This window comes from Pelodiscus sinensis, chromosome 1 (assembly GCF_049634645.1).
Source record: "Pelodiscus sinensis isolate JC-2024 chromosome 1, ASM4963464v1, whole genome shotgun sequence".
Lineage (NCBI taxonomy): Eukaryota > Metazoa > Chordata > Testudines > Trionychidae > Pelodiscus > Pelodiscus sinensis.
Genome location: NC_134711.1, coordinates 205,107,378 through 205,134,432, shown reverse-complemented (window position 1 = coordinate 205,134,432; position 27,055 = coordinate 205,107,378). Strand labels below are relative to the sequence as shown.

General features: G+C 42.6%; 1 protein-coding gene across 3 annotated transcripts in view; it reads right to left on the bottom strand.

Annotated features, from left to right (window-relative positions):
- Positions 1 to 546: 546 nt before the first annotated feature.
- The window catches only part of PCYT1B (phosphate cytidylyltransferase 1B, choline), a 51,650-nt gene continuing 25,141 nt past the window's right edge, over positions 547 to 27,055 (bottom strand). For 2 of the 3 annotated variants that reach the window (XM_006112515.4, XM_006112516.4), the window contains exons 6-8: positions 15,973 to 16,115; positions 8,741 to 8,929; positions 547 to 790 (exon numbers count right to left, since the gene is read on the bottom strand). In XM_006112515.4, coding sequence (XP_006112577.1) covers positions 578 to 790; positions 8,741 to 8,929; positions 15,973 to 16,115 — 545 coding nt within the window. In that variant the 3' untranslated portion in view covers positions 547 to 577. Of the gene's footprint in view, positions 791 to 7,211; positions 7,353 to 8,740; positions 8,930 to 15,972; positions 16,116 to 27,055 lie in introns of all 3 variants that reach the window. The other variant, XM_025190250.2, reaches the window with a different exon arrangement.

The window sequence follows — 27,055 nt, the reverse complement described above, 5'->3', positions numbered from 1 at the left end:
ATTCCACTGGCATGATTAAGCTTTATTTATTTATTTATTTTTAAATTTTGAAAGACACCACACATTTCCTGGCCTGAAGAAATGTTTTGACGCTGTGGCAAGGTACCTCGTTGTTCTGGCATGGCTCAGGGCTAGCAGAGAGCAAGTAGCAAGTGTGAAAATCAGGATACTTTCTTTGGAAGGGTGGGCAGGAAGTGGATGACTGTATGAGACCAAGCCCCTAATATCACCAGGTCATGCTAGGTGCATGCTGCGCACCTGCTCATTCAGTCTGGCTCAGAGGCTGACTATTCCTCTATCAGTGCAAATGCCCCCAAGTCTCTTGCCTGGTGCCAGCGAGTAGTGACCAGTATTTGCTCCAAGGTTTCATGTGTCAGTTAGTTGTCCGGGTGTGTGTGAGCCCCAAGAGGACATGAGGCCAGAGTGAGCTGTTGCTGAGATCTCATCCCTTGCAATGCCTTTTCCTAGAGTGCACTTGCTTCTGTCAGAAACAGCTGGATGTGGTCCCTCCCCACCCAGCCACTGGTAGGTTATATGAGCGTTGGTGTCTTTTTAAAAAAATTTAAATAGTTTTCCTTTACTTCTCATCTTCATCGCCTTCGCTCATGCTGCTGACGGAGGCTGAGGCTGCTTTCGGAGAGGTAGGGGGTGAGGCTTTATTGAACAACCAGGGCGATGGTGGCGAAGGAGAGCGGGATGGAGAGCGGCCGCGCGTTGGGCTGCTGGTGGGGCTCTGCCTCGGTGACAAGGCCTGGAGCATTCGGCCACTTCGCTCCTGAAACATCTGTTTCTGAAAAGGAGTTTGAAAAAGAGGTTTTATGAGTCGGGTGCAAGAACGGGAGTGGAGAGGGAGGGGTAGGACCTGTGAGGTCAAATGTGAACAGTTATCTGCATAAGGGAGAGGCTTAACATGCATTTCTGCTTTGAAATATGGCCTGTGAATATGGCACCCAGGAGCCCTCTGTGTCTTGTGCCCACCCATTGCAGAGCAAATGCTCACACTTCACCAGGCAAATGGGTCTGGTACCCAACAAACTAGTGTGGATGCAAAAGTGCTGCTGGGAGCTTTCTAGCTACATTGCCCATTCTGCAGGTCTTCCAGGAGGTGATGACGGCAGAATGTAATTAGTTGTGCTGTTCCTGGATGAGCCGGAACAGACTCCACTTCACTCTCACATAGCTGGGCTGGCTCTATCATACCCACAGGTGTCAAAAGTCATCGCAACATTAAGGCCAGATTGGGCAGCCCGGGTGGTTATTCACATCTGAAGTCAGCGGGACTGCTCTGATGTGATGTATGCACAAACCTTTGTTTTGCTGTGGTAGCCAGCAGTGATGACTGAATGCTTGTTGCTGTCTGGGCTACTCCTTGTGGAGCTCCCATTGCTGGCTGAGTCACTGAATTGTACTGATAATTCCTTCAATGACATGTAGCTGGGTTGTGCTCTAGTACAGAGCAAAATGTAGGTCCCATGTAAATGTGTGTGAGCTATCACATTGTAACTCTCATGGGGCAGAAATGATACTTTTGGCAAGAATGTTCTTGACCAACCCTGGGCTTCTTTTTTTAGGACTGGACAAGAACAGGGTTTGAAAGGTGTTAACCCCTGTTTACATTACTGTTTAAAAACGTGGTTAGTTAAAATATGTTAGCTAGCACATGATTACCTATAACCCATAGGCCTCGTCTGCACAGAGACAGAGCAAGTAGCTTCTTGCAGCCAGAATTGTGATCAAAAGACTATGGCCTGTCTACAAGCAAAAGTTGTAATGCAAACCTGCCAAACTGGCACGAACTCTTATTTGGGGTTAAAGAATCTAAATAAAACTAGTTTAAACCAAAAGAAGTGTGTCCATACAGCCTTTTGCGTGAGTTTAATGACAAAGATTTAAAAGCACACTTTAGGTTTAAAAAGTACAATTTCCTTGTGTAGACATGTCCCAAGACTTCCTTACTGTGAGGCTATGCATGGCACTAAAAACATATGATATGCCCCATTAGAGGAGGCCATTCATTCAGCTAACCTTTATCCTGCCCCCAGCACTGGCAAGTGCCACATATTTCAAAGGAAAATTAAAATAAAAAACGAATTGTAATGTACCTTGCCCACTATTCCTCTTCAGAGCCATGGAAAATTAAATCCAATCCAAGGCTTTTGCTTAGGGGTTTCTGGTCTGTATATGCATGACTTGCCTTCAGCCACTTAGGTGCAACTTCAGCTGGACATGTTAGGCTTCTGAGTCACTTTTTGTCTCAGCAAGCTGGTTTTCTTTGTCCAAACTCTGTCTGTCTACACTGTGGAGGTGTTCTGGGATACCGAAGGTATCCCGGAAAACCTATGCCATGTCCAAGGAACATGTCCACTTCTTCGGAACAGTTTCCAAAAAAAGGATGTGTTCTTTCAGCATCCTCATTGTATAAGGAAGAAGGGATGTCCTGAAAGAGGAGGTTTTTCTGAAATTTGGCCCCATGTAGATGGGCCAAATTTTGGAAAAGCCTTTTCCAAAGAAAAAGCAGAAAAATATATATGCGGGCTCACATATAAAAAGTAGCATGATTAAAAAACATAAATAGCTACTGTGCTGTGTCACATTTTGAATATACACAATGCTGATTATTTTCTGTTTGCAATTTGCATATCTTTTCCCAATTTTTCTTCACAGTCTAGACATAGCCGCTGTGTGCTTTTTTCCCTCCTAGAACCTCTCCCTGTCTCCAGTGGAATCCACCTGAACTTCTCATGGCTGGTTTTCACTGATGCACAAGATGGAGATGTGTGTTCTCTGCCTGCTCAGTGCTAGAGTACTAATTCTGTCCCTCTTGAATACTGGGTGGGGGTCTACACATCTAACCACAACACACACACCTCATAAATACAGGCTAGAAACCCTTAACGGAAAACCTGAAGTTGGATTTCATTTTCCATGGCTCCAAAGAGGAATAATTGGCAAGATATACCATGGTTCAGTTTTTAACTTTCCTTTAAATATGTGGTATGTGGTATGTGCTGAAGGCTGGACAAGGGTTAAATGAAATGAACGACTGGCTCTAAAATGGCACATTGTATGTTTCTAATGCTATAAGTAGCCTCCTGTACTGGAATACAGTGGATCTATTTCAGCTCTGTCAGGCTATGTCTATGCTCATGGCTTCTTGCGTGAGAAATATGAAAATGAGGCTAAGCATGGAATATCGCCAAGCCTCATTTGCATACCTAATGAGCTGCCATTTTTGCAGAAAAGGCTCTTGCGCCAGAAGGAGCTGTCTACACTGCCCCTTCTTGTGGAAGAAAAAACCTCTTGCGCAATGCTGTTATGCCAATTATTTTCAGGAATACTGGCATTGCGCAAGAAGGGTTTTCTTGCGCAAGAAGGGGTGTAGACATAGCCTCAGAGTCTTCTTACATGAAACAAAAAGTAGTCCTGTGGCACCTTAGAGACTAACACACACACACACACACACACACACACACACACACACACACACATACACATATATTATCATGAGCTTTTGTGGGCAGAACCCACTTCCTCCAGTGAGCAGAGTCTGTTTTGCCCATGAAAGCTCATGATACTACATATATGTAGTATCATGAGCTTTCATGGGCAAAACAGACTCTGCTCATATGAGGAAGTGGGTTCTGCCCACGAAGGCTCATGATAATGTGTGTGTGTGTGTGTGTGTGTGTGTGTGTGTGTGTGTGTGTGTGTGTGTGTGTGTTAGTCTCTAAGGTGCCACAGGACTACTTGTTGTTTCTTTAAAGTTACAGACTAACATGGCTACCCCTCTGAGACTTTTATACTTCTTGAATGGTTATGTGATTGCTCAGCCACTTTTCTATTCTATTTTCTAGCAGAGATAGCAATGCTTCTCTCTTGAATCAGTCATAGGGCTGCAAGAAGGATAAATTTATGAACGTGTATAAGGGGCTCCCATATAAAATGTAGCATGATTAAAAAACATAAATAGCAACTGTGCCATGTCACATTTTGAATATGCACAATGCTGATTATTTTCTGTTTTGCTTTTCCCCTTGGAAGACACAAGAATTCCATAATTGTTCTCAGTTTAATTTTTTTCCATAAGTCTGATATATTGTGCTGTGGCAATGTTCCCTCTGGAAGGTTGGATGGCTGCCTTTGGAGCTCTTCAGATCATTCTAACAGCAGCTAGAGGTATTGCTAAAGTGAATGGAAGGCCCTTTTTACCTCTAGGGAATAAGTTAGTTTCTCCCACTACTCTCCTGATTTCTGCTGGCCCATGGAGTAAAGTATTAAACTAGAATAACAAATCTGAATTAACTGCAGAGACTTAACCACAATTTTACATGCTAGCTTATAGCTGGATAGAATTCCGGCTATGTCTGTACTATGGGTCTTTATTGGAAAAAGGTATGAAAATTGTGCTTAGCAATTTGCATACCTTTTTCCGATAGCTTTTTCAGAAGAGGCTTTTCCAAAATTTGGCTCGTCTACACTGGGACAAATTTTGGAAAAACCCTCTTTCGGAAGAACCTTTCTTCCTTGTGGGAGGAAGAAGACAGAGCTTCCAAGAGAGTGTGTCTGCTCTTCCACAAAAAAAAAAAGCAGAAGAGCAGATGCATTCCCTGGATCTGGCTGAGTTTTTCTAGACATAGCCTCTAACAATTAATTAGTTACTATCCATTTAATGTCACGTTCTGCTTTTGGCAGCAAAACCAAATGGTGGAAGAGGATATGGTATCAATAAGTTCAACTTAAGCAGAATATTCAGGTTTGTATCCCCCAGTGGCCGAGTGTCCATACTCCTGTCCTACTTACTAGGGCTGAACTTTTCAGCACCTTGTAAATCTCCTGGGCTAGCAGGCGGGGTTACCAGGTGGCTTAAAAAAAATACCGGACACACTTGATCTCAAATGGGGAGAGAGGTGTGTGGAGGAGAGCAGGTCTGGCCGGGAGAGGTGGTGGTGGGGGGGGGGGGAGGGGTGGAACTGATCTGCGGGAAGCAGGGCTGGCGGGGGAAAGGGGGGGCAGGGGCAGCGGGGATGGCTGGGGAGTGCGGGGGAGATCGGGAGGACGAGCTGGGGGAGAACCGGCTGATGGGAAACAGGGCTGGTTGGGGGCAGCAGGGCTGGCTGGGAGAGATCGGGAGGGGGGAGGAAGAACTGGCTGGTGGGGAGCGGGGCTGGCTGGGGAGGTGGGGTGAAGCGTGGGGAGAGAATTGGCCAGTGGGGAGCAGGAATGACCAAGGTGCAGGCAGATCCCTGGGGCACTACCCATCCCACGCATGGTCCCAGCGAAGCACGAGCGAGTCCGGCCCCGGGGATTCCCTCCCGCCCCCATCCCTGGGCCTGCCCCTGCCTCGCGTAGTTGCGTATTTTATATGTCCGGTATTTTCTCAATTTGTTTCCCAGACAGAACCCTCAAATACTGGACTGTCTGGGTCAAAACTGGACACCTGGCAACCCTACTAGCAGGATGTTTTTACTCTTTATAAAAGCTTCCAGCCTACTAAGCAGAGGACCAGTTTAGGCAGGAAAAGGTTAACAGTGCTAACTAGTGTGGAGAACGGTTACACTGTATTCCATACTGGCAAAGACCCCCAAACTTTTAGCCGCATCTCTATCAGTGGCAGTAATAGTCCCAATGAAAGGTTTTAGTCCATATGGTTTGGAGAGGAAATCATACGGTCTGCTAAAGCCAGTCACTATCATCACAATCAGTGCCAAAATCTTTGCTGGCTTTAGCAAGCTATCTGGAACTATGGAAAAGCTGCATTACTGCGTAGGGAAGTCTCATGTTCTTTACAAAATAAAAGTGAACTGGAAAGAGCCTGAACATTGAAAAACTCTCTCTGAAGGTCTGCAGCTGCTTCTGATTCTACAGGACAGTGTGGACATTTCAATGGGATTGTAGGTGGACTTCAAGGTCTTGACTGAAAGTATATTGCGCATTAAATGTAGGATCCTGGATTTTTGATTAGACTGACCATAAGCTATAGCAGTATGTCTCACTTTGGGTTCTGGCCAGTCAAACATAGTCCCTACAATGATCAGAACTGCTCTCCAGAATCTGAGACCTCCTCTTTAGAGAACTGAGTGGACTGCTTTTTACACCAGTTTCCAATAGTGTTGTTTTTTTGCTGAGGATATTTGTAGACATTTTTATTGTAAAACACATGTACCTTTCTGAGCATCTTTCTTCAACTAGTATACTCTAACCCAGAGCACCTGCGGGGGTTATACTCTTGTCTGCCAGCAGAACTTTTTCATTCTCACCACAACTGAACTCAGAGGGTCTGCTTAACGTTGTACTGCACTATGCAAGTATGAGATTGCAAGGCAGCTTTTGGTTGGGCTTTCTTCCTAGTGTTTTATACCACATTCACCATTATTGTGTCAGAGCATCTCTGGGACTCACAGGAGAAATAAATTGTGTATAAAGCTCTTTTAGTGAACAAAATCTAAAATGAATTCTATTTATACCTTGCAATTTTAAAAACCAACATTTTGACCAGTGGTGGGCACCCTCTGGCCCATTGAGGTTCTATGTGTGGCCTACCAGACATTTAGTTCACCATTGCCAGATTCCATTGGTTCCTGTCTGCATGGTTATTTTCATACTGGCATTACTAAAGCGACACATGTAAAGCAAGGGCATGTGAAGTGAGGTGCATGCTGATTGCACACAGCATTGACTGTGAGAGCCATGTGCTCCCTCTGCATCCAGTCAAAGCGCTGCTATGGTTCAGTTGGCACACCCTGTAAACTGTAGGTACACAAGTGCAGTTAGCAAAATATCCTATCACAGAAGACCAGCTTGGCTATGACAATCTTGCAGCCCACTCAAATGAAGGAGGGATACTCGTGCAGCCCACTCACTAGTTAAGGTTGCCCACTGCTGATTTTGACCTTTTCCAGAAATAGTTTATGGTTTTAAGTGGTTTGCCCAGCCCTTGGTTTACCTTTTACAAAAGTGATGCCAGCACAAAGTGTTTTATTTCATAAATAGCAATTATAATAATAGCATATTAATGGAATGCAAATTACTGATCTAGGAATCTAACATGCCTATAACAGTTCCTGGACCTATAATGTCAACATTCAAAGCAACATCTAACTAACACTGATGTGGCAAATTAATGTTAATAACAGTTTTGACACTAATAGCAAGTGATTATTATTTAAAAAATAAAAATGCTTCCAAAGCCTGACGATGGTTTTTGAAAATACCTCAGTTCACTGTAACATGAAAGCTTTTCTGAGAATAGTGCCAGCTCTGATTTCATTCTCCATGGACACTTTTGTGGGAATTTCCTCTGCAAATATCTCTGCATGAAATTGAATCCAGTTTCCTGCTCTACATCTGCCATCCTAAATCAGAGGGCAAATGAATGTTCTTTAGCAGTAGTTCTAGCCAAGTGCTTTTCACTGTGGACTTTGGGGGTGGGCGTGTAGGGCTGAACCCCCACTGCAGGCTCCCTGATGCTGGGGGGAAGGGAGCCCTGTGCCTCAGGTACTTGATCTAGGCAAACTGGGGGCAGGGTCTGGCTTCCGGTCCATGGGTCCCCCCCTGCCATAAATGAATAAAGCCTTGCATAAATTGTCAGCTACTTGACCCACTTTGAATTGAATGGAGGCTGCATAACTAAATCTTTATGTATCTTTGAATCAGCTCACGTTCTCTTGGGGGCATTTTGGTGGGCTGCTTGCTGATTATGTATACTGCTGCCCTCGGTTCCTTTGCAGTTGGTTCAGGCCCACCGATGGGGTGGGGGGCGGGAAGGGAAGGCAAAGAGGCCGCTCTCTTGTGGTCTGGTGATTCAGAAGGGCCTGGAGTTCCCATTTGCTGCTGCTACCACCGATGTAGCAGTGGCAGCTGGAGCACCAAGTCCTTTAAATTGCCACACACAATGTTCCAGGTAGCTCTGAGGGTTGCCTGAGGGGGCAGCAATGTGCACTCAGGCCTGTGCTGAGGGCTTGGCTGCCTCAGCCCCACCCCTTCTGCCCAAGACTCCGCCCCTTCTGGGAGCATGGAGCTGGGCCCCCTACCTTGCTCAGGGGCCCAGAGCGTCTGTCAGTCACCCTGAGTTGGTCAGTGGAAAGCCTGTATTGGATGGGGCTTACAAAACATCTACACACCTGCATAATTTGAAGCATGTGGTTACACTCATGCTAAAAATTACGTGTAAGTGCTTTGCTGGATCAAGGTCTACATGACCCAGAGTATGGAACACTTGGAACAAAATATAACGTCAGATTTGATTAGAAATTATTTAACAGTATCTTAGTAATGCTTGTGTAGCTACTGATTGCCTTTACATTACTACTGGGTTTTGCAACTAATTGCAATGTAACAGAAGACTCGGGACATATGATCTCTAGATGTGGCATGAGATGCAGACTCTCTAGTGATCAGCTCATGGGGCATAGCTGTCAGAATTTCAGCTGAGTTCTACTGCTGACTGTGTCACTAAGTCACTGGGCGATTTTGTGTGTGTGACTTACTCAACCTGTCTGTGTGTCAGTCTCTTCAACTGCAAAATGTAGAACAGTAAATAATACTATAATCACCTTTGGGAACCGCCATGAGCTCCCTGGATGAAAGTGGCTGGGGCAATTGTTCACAAAAAGAAGTGACTCACAAAAGTGCACCATAGAGCCTTGCATAAAACATGTATATCTCTACAGATATCCCAATGAGTTGTGTTAAGAGAAGAATGAATCAAATGCAGGCAGAATTCCTGGACTGAAGTACCTACCCAAGCTCCGTCGGGTCCAAACAGCTCTAAGAAGTTGCCAATGAACTCTCGGGACTTCTCTTCCCATTTCTGAATGAGATCATGGCTCTTCTCTTCTACCTTATTAACAAATTCTTTTGATTTTTCCTCAACATTTTTCACTTTTTCTTTCATCTTGTCTACCTGGTTCTGAAAGCGGTACTTCTTCTCCTATTGGAAAAGTATGTGTGGACAGACAAACATAAATTATCAAGTGGGTTTGGGGAAAGAAGAAAGTTTGTCATTACTGCTTAAATACACAGAGCTTTTTCTGACTACTAACGTATAATATTTTCATATGCCAATGTATGGATGGTCTGAAAGCATTTATCATCTAGTACCTGTCATGTACTATGTTCCCCAGCAGAAAAACAGAGCTCTAGATAGATTAAAATAGGATATTCTTGAAAAATAAGTGAATTTAATATTTGTGCAAGTGAAGAACTAATACCTCAGGCATGTAGCAGGAAACATGCAAACTTCCTCACATTCTCTTACCAATGCATCCCAATATTGGCCTGCAGCCCTGATGCTATTACTGTCTAAGGTATGTCCTATGAAGAGATCTCTTCAAAACAGAAGAGAATCTTCATGGTTGGGGTTTTGGATTAGCAGCAGTCTCCTGGTTGTATCGAAGAGGTGTGTCTAGTCTCAACGGCCAGCTGCCCAAACAGTGGAGGAGTGGAGGGAAAGAAAGGAAATGCCCATGGATGAGGGCAGCTCAGCAGAAGAGCAAAAGGGTGGGTTCTCAGAGCTGCCACGCTTCTCAGAGTCAAAGCTTTTAAACGCCTCAGAAGCACAGCTGGGTGTACAATGCATAAAGGCTCTGCAGGACTGAAGCTCTGTTTCTGATGATTGGACGAGCTCTGTCAGAACAGCACTTCAGTCAGTTCACAGCCAGTGGGACAAGTGGCTGAGGTATGGCCTGGTATGCCGCACTGGCCAATTATTTTTAGCTGGTAGGACATTCCGGAAAGACTCCCTGTTGGCCATCCCCAGATCCTTCCCATTGGCTCTCTGTACAGGGCCAGTGTTCTGCTCCTCTCCTTGATGCCACCAACCAGCGAGGCACTGCCAGCCCTGCCCCCCAGCCCTATACACAGACTCATCAGTTCTGCTCCTTTCCCCACTGGCAGGGGCAGAGCAAGGAAAGTAGCAGAACTGCCGGCAGCTCTTCTTGCTGCCATACTTCCCCCAGCCCCTCTCTCCACAGGTCATGTGGGATGTGGGAAAGGAAGGGAGGAGAAGAGCAGGGGGTCCCGCTTTCCCCACCATAAGAACTTTTGTTTGTTTGCACCACTCTTCATAAACTACTTTGGTGGTCTGGGAACTTCAATTTACTGGAATTTGAGTAAATCTGGATTACACGGTAATTAACTAATTCATTTTCTTCTAACACAAATGTTCTTTGGCTTCATTATGGTAGTTTAACCTATAAAAGCTTGTCTTTTGTCAGAGAAGTGGGAGTATAAATTTGGCCTTTTGTGACCTGAGAATCTATTGCCTCTGTATATCCAGAGTCGTATTTTTCTTGGTGGTCTTGTTAGCATTGTAGTTAGGTGCATGTGACTGAATCTATTTTAGCTCATGTGTTATCAGTAGAATTGTTAAAATGTAGTTGTAGAATCTTTACTACTAGTAAGGAAGAACATGTCAGAAAATATTCAGGTAGGCTTCCAGTTCAAATTTTCAGGGTTGGCATTCAGAAAATCATATTTTCTTTAAACTTGATTAACTGATCAGATATAATATGGAGTCAGCGGGGCTTTGATTTTTCAAATGTGGCCATGCAAATACATATTCCAAAATATATGAGCATTCATGCCCCTGATTTACATACACAATTCCCACATTGCAGATGCAAATTACACACACACATGCGCACACACTCTTGTGTAACCGAACTTTTAAAAATTAGCACCCTGGAATAATGCTAAAGGAGATCTACAGTTCCACTTTAGAATTACTTCCAGAGTTTGCCCATACTTTTACTAGGTCATTTTTATGCTAAATATTTAATGGAATTAGCAATTGCATCTTATCTTACATGTAGAGCGATAGTACCTCAAAAGCATAACCAACAAAGGAACAGTTGCTTTGTAGCTTAGTAGGACTAGCCAAAGCGGCTAGGTCAGGATAACCCCTACAGTATCATAGGCAACCAAGCCTTAATTTAGAAATGCCCCCATTTTAATTTTCTTCTGATGCCCATTTATTTATTTTGAAACACAAGAAGCCTTTGAAGAAGAGTAGAGCTTCTCCCTTTAAACTACTGTAACCCTATGTCAGCAGGGACTTCAGAATGCTGCATCTACACTACAGACCTGGCAGTACCCCCGCGGTACCGCTGCAGTTGTTCTGCTGAAATGTCTCCTGTGTAGCTGCTCTTGCTGGCAGGAGTGAGCTCTTCCTCAGGCATAATTAAACCACTCACAAATGAGTAGCACTAGCTATGTTCGCAAGAGAGCCATTACCCAATGACATAGCTCTGTCCACACTGTTGGTCACTGTCCGACAAAAGTGCTAGTGTAGACATTTAGTCTCTACAAGGGAAGTGGAGAAATGCTGCGTGTGCTATGCAACTGTAATACCTTTTGACCAATTAAGGAATGGATTTGATGAATTCCAAAGCAAATTCACACTCAGCATTCCTATGTCTAAACAATAGCTGCAGTATTGATCCTCTTGGGTGCATAGTTACAGCAGGAAATATGAGGAAGCCCTAGGTCTTCAACAAGGATGCACAAGATGCCCCCACTTCCACCTCGAATGTGAACTGAGAAACTAGTAATATAGTAGATCTGGGATGCAATGAAGGTTTGTAAGGAAAACCTAAGGATCCCAAGGATTCTCCTAAATTGGAATGACCTCTAAATCCTGAGTCACTGCCTGAATTAAATTAGCGAGCCCCTTCATTTTGTGCCTTATACAGATCAATCAGGTGGGAAACATAAGAGCCAGTACTCCAAAATGAAATATGAAACAAAGACAAGAAAAATGCTTACATCTGTGTTTCCAGCTCTGCATATTACAAAAAAAATCTATATACTGTCTCTGTGATTTATTCTCTCTCAAGTATGGCAGAACTGTATCACTCAGCCTGTCATTATTTGGCTTGAGAAAGAGGCAGATTTATAATCGGTACTTAAGCGTCTAAAGAGACAGACAGGCATCTAATGGGACATTTAGGGTATGTCTACACAGCAAAGTTATTTCAGGATACCAGAGCTATCCTGAAATAGCTACCCTGCGTCTTTTGAATGCACCCGCTGTTTCAAAATACAGCAGATGTGCATTTCACCATCCCTGTAAACCTCATTGTATGAGACGTAAGGGATGGCTTGAAATAATGCTGTATTTCAAAATTTGGCGCTGCATAGTGCAAATTGCGTATCTTATTTCAAGTTTTGAGTGCTGTGTAGATGCACCTCTAGTGAAAGAGGTGCCAGGTCTCAAGGCATTTTTTAAGTTTTATAATTGACACAGCAAGCCCAGAGGTAGGGCTATGAACTGCAAAGTCTAGAAATATCAGGGCTCTGCCCTGGCACAAGTTTACCACTAAGGCTATGTCTATACTACCAAGTTATTTCAGAATAAGTTATTTCAAAATAATAACTCCTGAAATAACTATTTCAAAATAAGCTTATTCCTCTTCACAAGCAGTTGTTATTTCGCAATAATAGGCTGGGTAGTGTGGATGCTTGCCTTGTTATTTCAAAATAAGGAGAGTTATTTTCAAATAACTCCCCAGTGTAGACATGCTCCTTTGTCCATGGCCTTGACAAAGTTCTTCATCAGACCCAGCTTGATGTGTAAGGAAACAAAGTCTTCCTTGATTCAACAAGTGGTGGACGCTGAACACTTTTCCTCCCAGGCTCCAATGACGTCGGAGTGGCCAATCTATCTTGATGTAGTGGGAATCTCTTGCACGACTATCCCATTAGCAGAGAAAACAGCAGTACTTTGTGTATCCAGTCTGCAGACCAAGCAAGAGAGCAACAACCTTCAAATCGCCACACAGCTGCCACTGATGTTGGTCATAGTTTATGCACCTCAAAAGTTGTTTCATGTTGTCATAGGTTTCCTTCATATGGACTGCATGACCAACTGGAATTGATGGCAAAACATTGCCATTATGCAGGAAAACAGCTTTAAGACTCGTCTTCAATGAATCAATGAACAGTCTCCACTCATCTGGATCGTGAACGATGTTGAGGGCTGCCATCACATCATTGATGTTGTTGCAGGCTACAAGATTACCTTCCATGAAGAAGAATAGGACAAGATCTTTTTGACGGTCATGGAACATGGAAACCCTAACATCACCTGCTGGGAGATTCCACTGCTGTAGTCTGGAGCCCAACAGCTCTGCCTTACTCTTGGGTAGTTCCAAATCCCTGACAAGGTCATTCAGTTATCCTTGTGTTATGAGGTGTGGTTCAGAGGAGGAGGATGGGAGAAAATATGGGTCCCGTGACATTGATGGTTCAGGACCAGAAGTTTGATCCTCTTCCTCTTCCTCGTCTGACTCAAGTGAGAGTGATTCTGGTGCATCAGGAACCAGCAGTCCTTCTCCGTGGGGTACTGGGTGTATAGCTGATGGAATGTTTGGATAATGCACAGTCCACTTTTTCTTCTTTGACACACCTTTCCCAACTGGAGGCACCATGCAGAAATAACAATTGCTCGTATAATCTGTTGGCTCTCTCCAAATCATTGGCACTGCAAAAGGCATAGATTTCCTTTTCCTGTTCAACCACTGGCGAAGATTTGTTGCACAAGTGTTGCAGCATATGTGTGGGGCCCACTTCTTGTCCTGATCTCCAATTTTGCAGCCAAAATAAAGGTGATAGGCTTTCTTAACCATAGTGGTTATACTGCGCTTTTGTGATGCAAAAGTCACTTCACCACAAACATAGCAAAAGTTATCTGCACTGTTCACACAAGTACGAGGCATCTCTGCTCACTTTGGCTAAACAGAAATGTGTCCCTTTGCAAAATCAAACACTGACAAATAAGAGAGCACGACAGTGTATGATTTCTAGAGCTGATATAGGGCAATTTGTTCAGCAGAGTGATGTAAGCTTCGTTATGATTGCATCATCCATGACTTCTAGGAATAACATGATTCAATTCATATAATGTATGACGCAATACCAGCTTCAGATTGCATCATTCATTGTTTTGCCTAAAAAGCAAGTACTGTCCAAACCCAGTCATAGATTTATTAATAGATCCAGTCAAAGATGTATTTTAGTCATTTCTGGTTTAAATTGAGATCCCTTCCCTTTATAACTCACTTATCCTCCGCCATTCGCAAGTCAAGGGTCATATATACTGACCCAATAGCATATCTTGAAAACTAGAGCCAATCAACAATTTTAAGCATCATTTTCGTTCTCAGTGACCCAGAATTAGTAAAGTTTGACTACATTTATTTCAGAAGCATTTTGGCTGTAGAGCAGTGAAGAAAAAGCAGGAAATATCATTACAATCCCACAAAAATTGTCAGGGGGACTCAGAGATGGGTGTAAGACCCTTAGGGTATGTCTAAACCTCATTGTAGGAGGAATAACAGGTAGTTTGAAATAGGGCTTTATTTCAAACGCCCGTTTCCCTGCCACGTGTAGACACAGGCAGTTAGTCCGGGCTTGTAAATTTAAAAAATGGCGCCCGGCCGGAAACATGCAAATCAAGCATGGGATATTTAAATCCCAGGCTTGATTTGCAATTCCGAATGCCTACATTTGCATCCCTAGTTCGAATTAGGCTGCAAGTGTAGATATACCTTGAAAGTACTTTTGACACTTTTTTTTTCATAATTAGCTAAATATCTGCTTGAGTTTCTCTCTTTACAGCAAATTGTGAAATGGAGAGCTAATAATAAATACAGCTTTCCTGTATATAGCGTATAACTGGGAAAAATATGTTTTGGGATTCATTGTTCTTTTGTTCCTCATTGCTAGCCATAATCATTCACAATGGCTTTCACAATTGCTTTCCCAGTCATTAGTGTGAATGAGTGAAGCCCTGAAATTTGGTACAGTGCAGAGGAGCATTCCAATAATGTCAGATTCACTGGGCTATGCTGCTAAGACTTGAAAGAGAAAAGGAAGGAAAGTAAATTTAGATTTCCTTCACATCTTTACCCTTTTCATGGACAGCACAGAGTGCTGTTGTTAGAAGCTGCTTAATTTGAAATATTGGCGGCCCCCGACTTGCAACGCGATCGGTTCCTGGGGAAGTGTTGCAAGTCGGGGGCATCATAACTTGAACCCGCATTTATGATAGGCGCTGTGCACCATCATAAATACGGGCCAAGGACATAAGTTAGGGGTTTTTGGCCCCTTCTGCACTTACAAAAATGGTCGCAAGTGTGGAAGGTTGCAACTGGGGCCATTGTAACGCGGGGGTTCCCTGTACTGCATCCCCCAGACCATTCCTCAGCAATTACTAAGCTTTTTTACTGGCTCCTTAACTCACTCCATTCTCTTTAGGTTTTGTGTCACACGTTATCTGATTTGACACATTGCTCTCTGACCTCTGCAATACCTGTCAAAACAGTGGCTCACCATAAACATCCTTTTTGCCCCTGAGCTTACATTGGACCCTTTAAGCTCACTTGAATGTCACACACTTTATATGTGTGTGTGTGTGTGTGTGTGTGTGTGTGTGTGTGTGTGTGTGTGTTTATAGTAATTGCTCTGTAGAGGAAGAAAATAGATAATCACTTTTGTGCTTTCTATGCCTTTTCCTTCTTATCTCTGGCATCTGGCTACATCACAACAACAATAAGGAAACAATGTCAAATTCCAGGCTGTCTTTTGCAGAGACAGTGACTGTCTTCCTTTCATGGCTGGAAGCTTTTTTTAGCAGCAGTGTTACTAAGTCAGCAGTAACTCCATGAGAAGTATGCACTAATTCAGAAGCACAATGGGAATCGGGAGTATTGGCTTTACTCAAAAAGCTACAGTTTCCAAGAACAATGCCAAATGGTATGACGTGTGAAGTTGATACTTGCCAAGATTTCCTAAAAATAAATCCCAAACCAAACAATGTGCATTATTCCCAGTTAGTTTGAACCAGCTCCTGCTCTCTTCCATCATCCTTTTCAAAGTAGGAGAGGTTAATTAGCATCTCTTAATACCTACTCCAAGGTTGGGCTTCTAATGGAAACTATCAGAAGAGAGAGAAGAGAAGATGTGCTTACTTACATTTATAAAACTAACATTCAGCTCTTTGGCGGTATATCCTCTTTGGAGGTTGCGTCGGGCATAGACATCATAGTCTCGTACAATTCTAGTAATAATATCTGATGTTGAGATACCTTCGGTTCTCTGTGTTGGTACAAACATTCCTGGTGAAAGTGGAAAACAGAGACAACAAAGATGAATGACATGACTAGGCATCACAGCAGTTAGATGGGAATGAATGTTATGGCAGGAATAGTTCTGTAGTTAAAAGGTGCCTAACTGAGCTGTGAGTGAAATTCTGAAGCTAATGGGGATTTTGCCAATGACTTCAATAGGGCCAGGATTTAATCCCGTTGTTCTGATCCTGGGTCTGCCACTGATTTCCTGTATGATTTTGGAGAAGTTATTTAATTGCCTTGTGCTTCATTTTTCCTGCATGTGGAACTTCTATAATATTTTCTACAAACAGTATTATTGTGTTATTAAAATGGCTGTCTGTAGCATTTTAAGATCTTTAGATAGTAGTAGATGCTAAGGATGAGCAAATCGTTATTCTATACAGCTGTTCTCATTCCCTTGGGCTCTTTGACTTTCTTGTGCAGCAGATTCTTCATCATACCAAATGGGGAGTAGAAAGGAAATGTAGATTGCTTGTACTCTTTAACAGGAAAAGGAAGTACAACTGGGATGCTAGAACTACTTCTTGCTATCACCAGCTTATTTCCTCAAAATATTTGACTATTTTTTAACTGTTTTGCTATTAAGACCAGCCCCATGTGTATTGTTCAATAAAGCCGGAGGCAGAAGTAATAATAGTTGTAAGTGTGATTACATACATCTTGGCTGTGTCTACACTGGCATGAATTTCCGGAAATGCTTAAAACGGAATACTATTCCGTTTTCAGTTTTTCCGGAAAAGGAGCGTCTACATTGGCAGGCTGCTTTTCCGGAAAAGCCCTTTTTCCGGAAAAGTGTCTGTGGCCAATGTAGACGCGCTTTTCCGGAAAAGAGCAGCGATCGTCATTTTCGCGATCGGGGCTTTTTTCTGGAAAAGACTACTGGGCTGTCTACACTGGCCCTTTTCCGGAACAGTGTTCCGGAATAAGGACTTATGCCCGAGCGGGACCAGAATAGTTTTTCCGGAATAGCGGCTGATTTTGTACAGTAGAGCATCGTTGCTTTTCCGGAAATTCAAGGGCCAGTGTAGACAGCTCGCAGCTTATTCCGGAAAATCAGCCGCTGATTTTCCGGAATAAGTGGCCCAGTGTAGACACCGCCCTTCTGTACACATACCATGCAAAGATGAAACACAACTCCCAGAGCCAGTGTCTGGCTAGAAATGATTGTGTTTTTGTGTTAAGCATTCTGAGTCATCTACTTACTCTATAGACATTACCTTAGTCCATCCCATGCTTTTCAACACATTGGGCTTACCACATTCTCCATGCTTGCTTATCAGCTGCCATCTGACCTAAATCCTCCCATTTCAAATTATTTGTTTCTATGTCGTTGATACTTATATGCTTCCCATTCAACTTAGGACTATTCCTCTTTCTGGCTGGATTTCCTGGCTTCCAACTGGGCACCATAATCAGTAGTTGGCTATGATTATCATTAATAACCATACTCAGAGAGTAGTTATTAATGGTTCACAATCCTGCTGGAAAGGTATAACTAGTAGGGTTCTGCAGGGGTCTATTTTGGGACTGGCTCTGCTCAATATCTTCATCAACGATTTAGATATTGGTATAGAAAGTACGCTTATTAAGTTTGCAGATGATACCAAGCTGGGAGGGATTGTGACTGCTCTGGGTCATAATTCAAAATGATCTGGACTAATTGGAGAAATTGTCTGAGGTAAACAGGATGAAGTTTAATAAAGACAAATGTAAAGTGCTACACTTAGAAAGGAACAATCAGTTTCACATATACAGAATGGGAAGAGACTGTCTAGGAAGGAGTACGGCAGAAAGGGATCTAGGGGTTATAGTGGACCATACTATTCAGCACAAGCTGAATATGAGTCAGCAGTGTGATGCTGTTACAAAAAAAGCAAACATGATTCTGGGATGCATTAACAGGTGTGTTGTGAGCAAGACACGAGAAGTCATTCTTCCGCTCTACTCTGCGTTGGTTAGGCCTCAGATGGAGTATTGTGTCCAGTTCTGGGCACCGCATTTCAAGAAAGATGTGGAAAAATTGGAAAGGGTCCAGAGAAGAGCAACAAGAATGATTAAAGGTCTAGAGAACATGATCTATGAAGGAAGGTGAAAGAATTGGGTTTGTTTAGTTTAGAAAAGAGAAGACTGAGGGGGGACATGATAGCCGTTTTCAGGTATCTAAAAGGGTGTCATAAGGAAGAGGGAGAAAACTTGTTCATCTTGGCCTCTGAGGATAGAACAAGAAGCAATGGGCTTAAACTGCAGCAAGGGAGGTTTAGGTTGGACATTAGGAAAAAGTTCCTAACTGTCAGGATAGTCAAACGCTGGAGTAAATTGCCCAGGGTGGTTGTGGTATCTCCATCTCTGGAGATATTTAAGAGTAGGTTAGATAAATATCTATCAGGGATGGTCTAGACAGTATTTGGTCCTGCCATGAGGGCAGGAGATTGGACTCGATGACCTCTTGAGGGTCCCTTCCAGTCCTAGTATTCTATGATTCTATGATCCATTTGTAACACTGCCCTAGCCACTGATGCCTTCTCTTACAAATTATTTGTGATAAAGACCTCGCTTTAGCCATTTTCCTGACCTCCAGCCTTTGTTTTTCTTTGATCATGGTTTATTCCTAATATTCTCCGCAAGCACTTACAATTAAACACATCTATCTTCAAAGCATCTGTTTTCTTAAACTGCCAGGTTTTACTGCTGTAGGTTGGTATAGCTGCAATGATGGCTGAGTAGATGCTTAGTTGGGTTAAAATAATGTTACTTGTCAACCTAGAATATGGGTGGTGGCTTAGATAGTTCAGTGTTGACACAACTACACAGGAAACTAGAGACTCAGTTCCTAATCACACTTTTATCTATAATATATCCATTGTGTTCTGGTTCTGTGATATTTGTACTTGGCAGGCATTCTGGTATCCTAGATTTGCCTTTTAATGACATAACCATGCAATTTTGTTCATGATGAGCATGGGCAAATTTCCTGCTGCATCACCATTTTTAGCAGGGTAGTGATCTTTTGGGTGCAGGAAATGTATATTTTTTCCAGGTATTGGTTTGTTTATGTAGTATTAATTACTTAGAGATAATTATCTGCTGGAGTCATTGTTTCTGTGATATTGACTCTGGCTTTAAAAAAGGTCAGGGCAGTGACAATCTAGGATAAATGCTTTCTGTGTATGGGCAAATATAAGTAATTTAACTGAGTGATTGAGGATACTGAATACAGCAGGCAGCATGCAGATACCTGCCATTGTTCATCTCTACCCACATCAGCTGCCATTGTCACAAATTACTGTCATTGATCCCAGGAAAGGATTGGATCCCAGGAGACAGACAAACAAAGCATAAGCAACAAGAATAAACAAGCTTTTTTGTTAGCCAGCTACTAGGTGGAAGAATGGTCATGACCTAAGTTGGCAATGAAGACTCAGGTTAGGGCAGCCACTGCATGAGTCACTGCATGAATCAGGGGAGCTCAGGTTCCACACTTTGACTTTGAAGGGGGTGCCGTCTGAATGCACTGTTGGTGCATGATTCACAGCCCAGAGTGGCATTATGCCAAGAAAACACTGTTCTCCCACCTTCAGCTATAAGAAGAGTGCCAAAGACCTGACAGAATATACAAATATTTACAAAATAAATGGGGGAGAACCTTAGGGCCTTGTCTGGCCCAGACTTAAGGATGGAAATGGAAAAGGCACCCACTTTAAGGGCCAATAGAGCATCCATGTGCAAACAAGCCAAAAAAGACTCCAGATGCAACTAGTTATTTTAATAGTTTATATAGGGCTGCAAGAAATTGCCATTCTCATTTATAAGTGAGGCACCAGCTACAGGATGACACATGCAATTGCAACATGAAACTGCAGGTGAGGATGGATGGGAAATAGTCTTGTGAAATATAGAGCTTACTACTTAATTTCTTATTGGGTTGTACGAATATTAACTAATTAATCCTCACAATGCCCTTAGAAGGCAAGTAAGCACTGTTAGCCCAGTTTCACAGGTTCGGGAGGGTGGGGGCGGGAATCAAGAGACAACAGCCTCTGGTGATTTAAGAATAAACACATTTTTCCTTCTCTAAATTTTAATTAACATTCTGTTAAAAATAAGACCGTTTTAATCATGACCACAGTACTTTCCCTAGCATGCTTTTTCAGAATTGCAGCAGTTGCTAAGGAAGCTATTTTGGGAAGCAGTAAAACACATCTTAGTGAAACAAGCTTTAAGCATAGGTTAGAGCTAAGAGAATACCAGCACAAAACACAGGCTTACAATTGATTTAACTTAAAATGCATTTTTAGCCAGTTTCACAAACAGACCCAGCCTGCATTATTGGTAGCAGAGCAATGCTTATGTTGCTAAAATGAAAGTGGCTCTTGAGCTATTTGCAGGCATGCTGATCTGCAGCCAGTATTCTAGCTATGTGCACACAGACTAACTTTTTGGAACTTCTCCAAACCCTCCCTCCCGTAATCTGTATTTCTCCTTTCAAGTTCCTTGTAGGTTGCTACAGAGTAGAAATTATTGTATAGTCTTAAACAAAGCTTGTGTGAACCTTCTATTGCTGTCCAACGTTTTGGTGTGAGACCAAGTGCAGAACATCCAACAGAGATCCACAGTGAAGATAAAAGTGGATATGAGAGGCAAAATCAACCCTTACTTTTCTTAAAATGGGAACTCTATGCAGGCCAGTAATTTACTGAATGGTCTTATTTGTCAAACATAAACAAGTCAAAAAATTAAGGATGGTTTGATACTATTTTCTCATCTATTGCATTTCTACAAATCATCAATTAAGGATTTTTCTGAGCCCCCTGTGTAATTGCTTTAAAACTATATAGTCCATTTCTGCTAAGGTTCTTCTCATCTATTAAATCTGGCTGTCTCCTTTTCTTCCATCCCCCTCACCTGTTTAATGCTATTCTTCTTCAGCACCAAACTTAGCCCCCTTCCTAAGGTGTTGAAGACCCAACATGCTGCAGAAAATCGGCAGGGAAGGGAGGTTAGCAGACCATTCAGAATCTGTGTAAGGAGCTGTATAATTCTGGTACACAACACTGCTCCCCAACACTTCTCTACATAGCTCTCAGATGGTGATCAGGCATATCACATAAGGAGAGTTCAAAGCACTTTACAAACAAGGTTGGTATCATGTGGGGGAAACACTGGAAATCATTAAGAAAGGGATACCTAGGACAGAAAATATCATACTGTCGTTATATAAATCCATGGTATGCCCATATCTTGAATACTGCATGAGATATGGTCACCTCATCTCAAAAAAGATATGCTGGAATTAGAAAAGGTTTAGAAAAGGACAACAAAAAATGATTAGGGCTATGGAGCATCTGCCATATGAGGAGAGGTAAATCGACTGGGACTTTCCATCTTAGAAGAGAGATGACTAAGGGGAAATATGACAGAGCATTGTAAAATCATGGCTGATGTGGAGAAAGTAAATAAGGAAGTATTATTTACTCTTCATAAAACAGGAACTATGTATTCCTGAATGAAATTAATAATCAGCAAGTTTTTAAAAAAGGAGGGATTTTATTTACATAACACACAGTCGACCTGTGGAACTCCTTATCAAAGGCTGTTGTGAAGGCTAAGACCATAACAGGGTTCAAAAAAGAACTAGATACATTCCTGGAGGATAGGTCCATGATGGGCAGAGATGGTGTGCCTAGCTTTTGTTCGTCAGAATCTGGGAATGCAATTGTACCACTAACCGTTTGTGATGGGGACTGACTTTTTAAACTGGACCTAGGCCATGTGACAAAATGAAGTTTCATTTTCTTGTCAGAATATCTGTGTGTGTCAGGCCTTTGTTTTACAGAAATGAACAAGTAAATGTTGGCTCCATGCAACAATCCCAGGCTTGCTAGATTAGCCCTCACTGTCAGCACTTGCCAAATGCTGATTAATAAATGATACTTTAATGTTTGACTAATATGCTCTTAGCCAGTTCATTTTTGGCAATCCTCAAGGAATCAACACTTAATTAACCCACTGGTCACTGTATATTGGGCATTCTCCTCTGTTCCCAATTGTCAGAGGTTTGTGAGTCTGTTAAAGTGCCCACATTTTAACAGCCTGGCACATTAGCTCAAGCTGTATCAGCTCGTGCTTTTAGCTCACTTCAAGGTAATAAGTTATCAAACACAGTGAGCGTTTTACTTAACACTTACAAATTACCAGATACTGGATGTTGAGGCCCTAGGAAATTCTAGAGAGACATGCACGTATTAATATAGGCTGGGAAAAGGGGAAAAAACTCAAGTGCCTGAAACAGTCTGCTTCAGAGCACTCTGAGAAGATGGTTTAATTGCTTCCCTCTTCTGCATTGTTCATTGTGTTATGATAGCTGCTCATGATAAAGAAGCTTTTAACATCACAATGGTTTAATTTTTTTTCACAGGGCCCATCCCAACTCCCATCAAAGACAAACACAAAGACTCCCATTCACTTCAGAGTTGCACTGGATCTACTGCCTCTGAATCCACAGATCACACAGCGTATCTTTTGTCTGGCAAGGAGGAGAGAGAGGTGTGAGAGAGTAAACTCAGTAGATACAGTGAGTCAGTGAGTGACACAATATTAATAGAAGCCAGCCAGGCATTTAAAGGATTGATTTTTTTAAATTATGTGTATGATGTAGAAAAAGAGCAACACCCTATCATGATAACATTCATTTAGAGTAAAAGGTTATCTGATTTCCACAGAAGGTGGAATATTCTGCCAATTATATGACTTCAAAGTGGTGTGTGGAGAGGGGAAAATTGGTTGGTGTCCTTTATTTTTGTTGCTTTATGATGTATAAAGAAGATTTGAAAAGCGTGTTTTCCCCCTTACAAAAAATAGTAATAGAAATTGATGCCTTTTCTGTCTGTGTTTCATAGCAACATCTAATGGATGAACCTTCCTAGGGAAAAGATAGTCCAGTATGGATCTCCCCATACAGATGTAGTTCACCAAGGTGCAGATGAGAGGCGATGATGCTGAGTACTATAAAAATCAACAATTTTTGAAATACAATTAATGCGTTTTTTGCTAAAGTAAAGGTGAGGGGAAAACAGCTGCCAGATAAAATAAACCCAGGGCTTGTATAAAACTTTATATTCCTATGCCAATGGGAACTTTGTAGATGATGCGCAGTGGCCAGATTTTCAAACATGCTCAGTTTGCTCTCAGTAGAAGCCCCGCGGTGTTCAACACTTTTGAAAATCCAGCTACATATTTAGGTGCCTGAATGGTGTTAGAGAAAAGAAACTGCCCCCCCCAGTAAAAAAGTTTGGCCAGGCCGCTCTTGCTATAGTGGGCTGCAGTACTCCTTGGGAGAAACCGGCCGCACCCTTCCTGCATACCATTGCCTTTAGAAAAAGGGAAGGTGTGAAAAGGGGAAAATAGCCTCAGATTCTCCCACTTTGGCGTGAGAGCTGTGGGGCTTACCTGGTCGAATTAAACCTGCACAGTTTCGGCCCAACCCCTGGGACACAGACCCCCCCACCTTGTTGACCATTGGGCCATATATGGTAATATGCAAGCGCGGGAAAGCGATGTGCAGATTTGGGGATAAATATCCATCGCACAGTTCGCTCTAGGAGGTCTTCACAACACACGTACCACCGTGCGTGTGCCTTCTCGTATACTTCAAAGTGCTGCCGGCCTGATCAACCAACCAACCACCTCCCCCGACTCTCGGGCGTAACCAAGGCCTTCACAACCGAACCGAAGTGAAATGTTCCGTGTGCTGTGTAAGTTGGTATGTATGATTTGATTTTTTCTTTTTGTATAAGCTTAGTGTTGTAGTTGTTTTGGGTAGTACATGTTTTGGGTTTTTCGGGGGCAGGTGAGCAAAGCCCACAGGTAAGTGCTGCATGTGCGGGACTGGGAGATGGGTTGGAAATGGGGGGGACTACAGCCTATAATGGCAAGGAGAAAGGAGGGTCAGGGCACAACAGGGAGGCAAGATCAAATCAGTATCTTAGATGCCTATATACAAATGCGAGAAGTATGGGTAATAAGCAGGAAGAACTGGAATTGCTAACCAATAAATACAACTATGATATCATTGGTATTACAGAAACCTGGTGGGATGGGACGCATGATTGGAATGTTGGTATGGAAGGGTACGACTTGCTCAGGAAGGACAGACAGGGAAAAAAGGGAGGAGGGGTTGCCTTGTATATTAAAAATGTACACACTTGGACTGAAGTGGAGATGAACATAGGAGATAGCTGTGTAGAGAGTCTGTGGGTTAAGCTAAAAGGGGTAAAAAATGAGGGTGATATCATGCTAGGAGTCTACTACAGGCCACCTAGCCAGGTGGAAGAGGTGGATGAGGTCTTTTTTAAACAATTAACAAAACTATCTAAAGCCCAAGATTTGGTGGTGACGGGGGACTTCAACTATCCAGACATATGTTGGGAAACTAACACAGCGAGGCACAGGCTATCCAATAAGTTTCTGGACTGCATTGGAGACAACTTTCTGTTTCAGAAGGTTGAAAAAGCTACCAGAGGAGAAGCTGTTCTGGATTTGGTTTTAACAAATAGGGAGGAACTAGTTGAGAACTTGAAAGTGGAAGACAGTATAGGGGACAGTGATCATGAAATAATAGAGTTCATGATCTTAAGGAAAGGTAGAAGGGAGACCAGCACAATTGAGGTAATGGATTTCAGGAAGGCAGATTTTGATAAGCTCAGAGAACTTGTAGGTAAGGTCCCATGGGAAGCAAGACTGAAGGGAAAAACAACTGAGGAAAGTTGGAAGTATTTCAAAGGGACGTTGTTAAGGGCCCAAAAGCAAACAATTCCGCTGTGTAGGAAAGATAGAAAATATGGCAAAAGACCAGCTTGGCTTAACAAGGAGATCTTGCATGATCTCAAAATAAAAAAGGAGTCATATAAAAAATGGAAACTAGGACAACTAACAAAGGATGAATATAGGCAAGCAACACGGGAATGCAGGGGCAAGATTAGAAAGGCAAAGGCACAAAATGAGATCAAACTAGCTACAGGCATAAAGGGAAACAAGAAGACCTTTTATAAATACATTAAAAGCAAGAGGAAGACCAAGGACAGGGTAGGCCCACTGCTTAGTGAGGAGGGAGAAGCAGTAACAGGAAACTTGGAAATGGCGGAGATGCTCAATGACTTCTTTGTTTCGGTCTTAACCGAGAAGTCTGGAGGTGTGCCTAACGTAGTGAATACAAGCAGAGAGAGGGTAAGTTTAGAAGATAGGATACACAAAGAACAAGTTAAAAATCACTTAGGAAAGTTAGATGTCAGCAAGTCACCAGGTCCTGATGAAATGCATCCCAGGATACTCAAGGAGCTGATAGAGGAGGTATCTGAGCCTTTAGCTATGATCTTTGAAAAATCATGGCAGACAGGGGAGATTCCAGAAGACTGGAAAAGGGCAAATATTGTGCCCATCTATAAAAAGGGGAATAAGAACAACCCAGGAAACTATAGACCGGTCAGTTTAACGTCTGTCCCAGGGAAGATAATGGAGCAGGTAATTAAGGAAATCATATGCAAACACTTGGAAGGTAATAAAGTGATAGGGAATAGCCAGCATGGGTTTGTGAAGAACAAGTCATGCCAAACTAATCTGATAGCTTTCTTTGATAAGATAACGAGCCTTGTGGATAAGGGAGAAGCGGTGGATGTCATATACCTAGACTTTAGTAAGGCATTTGATACGGTCTCGCATGATATTCTTATTGATAAACTAGGCAAATATAACTTAAATAGGGCCACGATAAGGTGGGTGCATAATTGGCTGGATAACCATAGTCAGAGAGTTGTTGTTAACGGTTCTAAATCCTGCTGGAAAGGGATAACAAGTGGAGTTCCTCAAGGGTCTGTTTTGGGACCCGTACTGTTCAATATCTTCATCAATGATGTAGATATTGGGATAGAGAGTACGCTTATTAAGTTTGCAGATGATACCAAACTGGGTGGGGTTGCGACTTCTTTGGAGGATAGGGACATAATTCAAAATGACCTTAGCAAGTTAGAGAAATGGTCAGAGGTAAACAGGATGAGGTTTAATAAAGAGAAATGCAAAGTGCTCCACTTAGGAAGGAACAATCAGTTCCATACATACAAGATGGGAAGCGACTGTCTAGGAAGGAGCATGGCAGAAAGGGATCTAGGGGTCATAGTGGACCACAAGTTGAATATGAGTCAACAGTGTGATGCTGTTGCAAAAAAAGCAAATATGATTCTAGGTTGTATCAACAGGTGTGTTGTAAGCAAAACTCGTGAAGTCATTCTGCTGCTCTACTCTGCACTAGTTAGGCCTCAGCTGGAGTACTGTGTCCAGTTCTGGGCGCCACATTTCAAGAAAGATGTGGAGAAATTGGAAAGGGTACAGAGAAGAGCGACAAGAATGATTAAAGGTTTAGAGAACATGACCTATGAAGCCAGGCTTCATGAACTAGGCTTGTTTAGTTTGGAAAAAAGAAGATTAAGGGGGGACATGATAGCGGTTTTCAAATATCTAAAAGGGTGTCACAAGGAGGAAGGCGAAAATTTGTTCCTCTTGGTTTCTGAGGACAGGACAAGGAGTAATGGGCTTAAAGTGCAGCAGGGGAGGTTTAGATTGGACATTAGGAAAAAATTCCTAACTGTCAGGGTGGTCAAATATTGGAATAAATTGCCAAGGGAGGTGGTGGAATCTCCCTCTCTGGAGATATTTAAGAACAGGTTAGATAGACATCTGTCAGGGATGGTGTAGATGGAGCTTGGTCCTGCCTTGAGGGAGGGGGGCTGGACTCGATGACCTCTTGAGGTCCCTTCCAGTCCTATGATTCTATGATAGAGTTTGTAGTTGTCACTGTTATTTAATTAGTGTAGCTGGATATTTTAAGATTAGAGACTATTCCCCTTGCCGTTCCCATCCTTATATCTTTGACACGT